Source organism: Dermacentor variabilis, chromosome 6 (assembly GCF_050947875.1).
Source record: "Dermacentor variabilis isolate Ectoservices chromosome 6, ASM5094787v1, whole genome shotgun sequence".
Taxonomy (NCBI): Eukaryota; Metazoa; Arthropoda; class Arachnida; order Ixodida; family Ixodidae; genus Dermacentor; species Dermacentor variabilis.
Window position 1 is genome coordinate 190,761,457 of NC_134573.1, and position 5,396 is coordinate 190,766,852.

The following is a 5,396-nucleotide window of genomic DNA, read 5'->3' on the forward strand; positions in this document are numbered from 1 at the left end:
TACCTTTCTTAGCTAGTGCAAGGAGATCCCACATTTTATCATGTCTCTCGTGAAAATCAAGGTGTTTAGGTCATTATTCTCCAGTATTATAAAAACTTTCTTTGTTTTATAATTAGAATTGCTCTCCTAAACACGTCTTGCAGTAATTTTCTCTGCTTGCACCTCAACACTGTACGTATATTCACCAATCTACCAGTTTAATTAAACCAGCAATCGGACGCAGAACACTTTGCAATGGCTAGCAATAAGCAGATGAGAAACCAAAATTTGATTAAAAAAATTATGCGGATCCCACGCACCGTGGGAATCTATGTAAGCAAAGCTTTCTGTGCTGTTTGTTTTGGAGATAATTAGTGGTGATATTGATGGCAAATGTTTAATTTCTTCAATGTTTAGTCCAACACAAGAGTGGTAAGCTGGTGTTAGACATCACCTTGCATGCACCACTGCTGTTTGTCTGCATAGTACACAAAACATGCAGGGAGAGGTGTTTGCTTGAGGCATTATTGTGCACCATAGATTATAACTTCTGAAAGGGTTGAGCACTGTCATTGCCTCACATGCACATTGCATCGTGGCAGAAATAGTAAACTAACTGAATTATGGGGCCTTACATGCCAAAACCAAAATTGTACTATGAGGCACGCCGTAGTTATGGACTACAGATTAATTGTGACACCGTGGTATTCTTGTTCCTAAATATAAGTGCACAAGTGCTTTTTATTTTGGCCCTGTCGAAATGATGCTTCCGCGGTAGAGATAAAACCCGCGACCTCGAGCAATGCCGTAGCCGCAAAGTTACCTTGGCAGAGACAGAACCGTTAATTTGATGTGCGAGTGCTTCCGTAGTGTCGCCTTGATTCTGCGGAGCACTTTAATCAATGCGGCTCTGCTTCTGCATGCCCTGTATAAGTTGCCTGTCCGCTGGACATATTTGCATGGTCTTTATTTTTCAAACATAGCAGAAATGTAAGGTACTGCACCTTGCACTTAAATTGATCCAGTCTCCTCGCAACCACTGTTGTGTATGATAGTAGCGTTTCCTTGCCTTCTCCCCCCACCCCCAGTATGAGAACTGCGAGAGTGGAAAGGCTCTTATTCACTCATTTTGAGATTGTGTCGGTTCTGCTCATTCTCTGACCCTTTGCCATTCTATATTGCTTCCCTCTGGACTTGAATGTTAGTATAAAGGTAAGTGCTGCAGTTTCTGCAATGCATTTGCGGGGGTCACAGATAATTAAAGCTGTCAAGAGGCTGATGTAGCGACAACCAGAGTGCTCAAGAGGGCATTGTGCACACGCGACATGATTGAAATGTCCAAAACGTGTTTCTCGTGTCTCCTTTTCTCTCTACCGCACTCCTGTCATGTATACACACGCTCTGAACAACCCGGGCGCAGTGTGCAAGAAAGCCACAGCAGCAGCACTGGGAGAGTTGAAGGAAGAGGCAAAGAAAGCTTCGCTTTAAAAGAGCCTATGTTATGTGAAGACTGCACATGTGCTTGAAGAAGCAATTCTGGGGAGAATTCTGGCTACTAAGGCTCAGTCAAGCAATCTGATGACAACTGCTGTCCCAAAGGTGCCCTATCTGACCTGAAAGCACATAGTCACACTTCATTCTCACTGCTACTAGCCATCAAGTTAGTGTTGGCTTTGCATCCTGCTACCTGTTCCTACATTTCCTATCATGAAGACTATGGCTAACAATACCTACTCATTCACACCTTGGTGCACTAGACAAGAGGGGTGTGACAAAACTGCACATCAGATTTCTTCAATACGAATGTACCTGACACAGCAGTATTCACTCTAGAAGAACCTTACAGGACTCTAAGCTGCAAAAAACAAGGGTATCAGCTTGGGCACGTTGGTGCTACATAAGGAAGTATGGAAAGAAAAAAAATTAGACACGTGTGCTTTTTTTGTCAGTGTCCAGTTCGCACTTAATTCTTCCTAGAAAAACATTTCCTTGCTGAAACGTAACCTGAATTAGAAATGTGACATCAAGCAACAGAAACATTTTATCTCCATGCTTGTATCAAAGGAATTTCAGGTTCCGACCTATCCAAAACAAGGCATAAAGGACCCTGCTCATCTCATACGTAACCCTTTTTTGCATAATTATTTATTCTCTTGTGAAAAAATCAGATGAACATTCCATTAGGCCAGATATGCCTAAGCAAACCTCAACTTTTCAAAGAAATACATGGTTGTGATTTTATGAGCAAAAGTTGCCACATATTTGATACATTATGCAGTTAAGGGTATACTTTATGACCACGCAAAAAGACAGTTGAATTGTGGAGAGCTTACAAAAAGTATCAGAACTATTGCTTTAAAAACTGGAGTGTTTATAGTACCTCCAGCTAGTACAAGTTTCTTTAAAGTTTGACAACGTCATGCTTGATTGACTAACAGATTCAATATCTAGGCTAGACCATTTGTAGACCTTGGTTTTATGTCAACTTTTGGTTTGCATAGTGTTTAGGAGCTTGATGCAAGCAAAAAAAAAAAAAAACTTTTTTGCTCTTCCTCCGAGAGTTATTTGTTGCTGCTGTTATTAGTTCTTTCACAAATGCTGCTAGAATTTTTATGTTTCGATTTATTCATAACCAATAGTGGTGGAAAGAAAAGTACAGCCCATAGAAACATACTTTGCCACCACTTTGTTCTTTCACAGGGAAGCAAATCTCCATTCTCTTTCACAACATAACCCATAACTGCATGCTGTATTTGTATTATACAGGATGTTCCAGCTAACTTTAGTCAAGTTTAAAAATATGCTGATGCACTCTAAGGCGATCCTGACTATTGTACGGAGTAAGTCATTCTATTGTTCTTATTCTGCTTAATTGCATATTTAGTCAGGATTAATTAACCAACTTCTGAAGCAACAAAGTTCAACTGCAAGGCTTTTCTTTCGAGGAACCCATAAGGGTTTCCTTTGTAGCAATTGCTATGGTTGAGTGGATGTCTCCATTTTCCCTTTGTTAATTATTTCCCTCCAGCTTGCGGGTTTCCGCAGAACTATTACGTCAAACTCTTGCCTTTGCTTTGAGTTGTCAATAAAGTCGACTTTGCCCTGTCACCTGCTAGCCACCTGGTTAGCTCAGATGGTAGAGTGGCTGCCCCGGAGAAGCAGTGGTCCTGGGTTCGAGTCCCGGACCAGGACGAATTTTTCTTCAACTGCAAGGCCTTTTTTTTCTAGGAAACTCGATGGGTTTCCTTTGTAGCGATTGTTACATTTGGGCACACGTCTCACTTTCCCTTCACTAATTACTGCAAATGCCCGCGAAATTAAAAAAAAAACGAATACCACATGACATGCCCGCTTGCGTATCGTGATTGCAGCGCTCCCAAACGCTTCTCGTACAAATGAACATAGCATTTAGCAGGGTGTACTGCCGCTTAAAAGGCGACGGGGCAATGACGCAGGCGTTAGCTGTGTGATTTACACCACCGATGTGCTTCCCTCGCGGTGGTTCATGACAGTGATAAGCAGGCGCAGCGGCAGCACACCCGGATAAATGCTATGTTCATCTGTACGTGAAACGTTTGGGAGTGCTGAAATCATGGTGCGCAAGCGGGCTTGCGACGTAATTTTTTGTATTTCGCGGGCATCTGCAGGAAGTGGAAAAACACTAATGCCTAATAGTTAGAACATTAGAAACTGTCCAACTGGACGTTTTGCAATACGCTCTACAACTTTCTAAGTAGAATTTCTTTCGCCTAACTTCGTTGCTTCCAAAGTTGGTTAATTAATCCTGACTAATGCAATTAAGCAGAATAATAGAATAATGTGACTTACTCCATACAATAGTCGGCAACATGCATTTGGTCGCATCGTCTTAGAGTGCATCAGCATATATTTAAACTCTGGCTAAAGTTAGCTGGGGCACCCTGTATAAGATACAGATATGAATGATTGTGTAACAGTAACACCAGAATACATATTTTGATTAAAATATTGCAGTAGGCTAAACAGTAAACAAGCAGCCTGGTATTTTTGTGCACCGATTTAGAGTGTAGAAATTGTGAAAATAACTGGTTTACTTATTAACATTTTGCTCATTGTGTAACAAGCTGCCATCTTATATTTTATAGAAGAATAGCACCTCAAAAGTTATTTGCAGTGCTAAATTTGTATGTATTTCAAGGCTAGAGAGTACATAAATTTTGGTAGTTATTGGTAGTAGTGTATCACGTATGATGCACCATGTGTTAAGGAGTACCATGATGGATCAGAGGAAGCACATGACAAGGTCCTCTTGGAAGCTCCCCAACAACCACTGAAAGCTCCCCAAACCTCTTGAATATGTTCCAGCATTTGTCCTGTGCCAAGGATAGAGTTTCATATTAGTATAACTAGAGGGAAATCTGGCGCTGCGATCACTCAACCATCATGGGAATGATGGGAAGTACAGGCTACGGATTGGTATTCTGTTGACTGGCAAACTAGTCTGCAAGTATTTTTTGGCAATTTTGGTTTCGCTCCAAACGCAAATGCTATAACCTGCAATGGGACAGTGCAACACAAAGGTCTCTGCCTTTGTTCTGTTGCTCGATGTGGCAATAGCGCGCTGGGCCAGCGGCTGGGATTATGTTTGTGTAGCGGTATGGTGTCGAAGCCCTGACGAGAAAGCGACAGCATCGTAAATGTTGAAAGAACATGTTTTGACCGTTTGGACCTTGGTTTTTTAATTGTGTTAGGTTGGCACTGTAGCGTTACGTGCTTTATGAAACTTCATAATAGGAATAAAGAAGGCACTACTGATACAAGGCATAGACAGTTGTACTTCTAGTGGCTCGACAATCTAATTTTATTGAGGGCTTCATTATGCATTGCTCGTTTATGTGCTCACTGAAATGCTTTAGGACTTTGAGAACACAAACTTACCTGTGGTAGGAAAGGTTGCTGCTTCCTGGCTGCAGTCTAGTGTCGCAAAATGGTTAAGTGCAAAGCCACGACATAACGCTTCGGAAGTGGTACGACAATATAAAATATAATGAAGCATACTCGTAGGAGGCCACAAAAGTCCTAGCTAGCACTGCAGCAGATGTGCTTAAAAGTACTTGAAGACGTTCAGCAATGGTGACAGCCGATGCAGCCTTTCGAAAGAGCAAGAGAGTTCGCAAGTGCCTGTCGTACACGAGAAAAATGTCGTGTTCGTAGCGAGCAGGCACCGTTGCAGATGACACTTGTAGCATTCCTCTCAAGGTCGCAACACTTTCTCACAATACAACATCTTTATTTCCGTAGATACTTGATGAGTATTTTTATATAAGTACATGCACGGTTGTTATTGCTGTTGTAAAAATAAATAAATTATTATTCTTTGGTGCTAAATCGGGAACAGAGTTGTACAAGAATGCATACCCTGGTGTGTCCTGATGTTA

At 41.5% G+C, this 5,396-nt stretch overlaps 1 protein-coding gene across 2 annotated transcripts in view; it reads right to left on the reverse strand.

The window, feature by feature from the left end:
• Positions 1 to 4,154: 4,154 nt before the first annotated feature.
• LOC142586008 (transcription initiation factor TFIID subunit 13-like) overlaps positions 4,155 to 5,396 on the reverse strand; it is a 7,777-nt gene continuing 6,535 nt past the window's right edge. Inside the window, exon 5 of one of the 2 annotated variants that reach the window (XM_075697221.1) lies at positions 4,155 to 4,331. In XM_075697221.1, coding sequence (XP_075553336.1) covers positions 4,241 to 4,331 — 91 coding nt within the window. In that variant the 3' untranslated portion in view covers positions 4,155 to 4,240. The remainder of the gene's footprint in view (positions 4,332 to 5,396) is intronic. The other variant, XM_075697218.1, reaches the window with a different exon arrangement.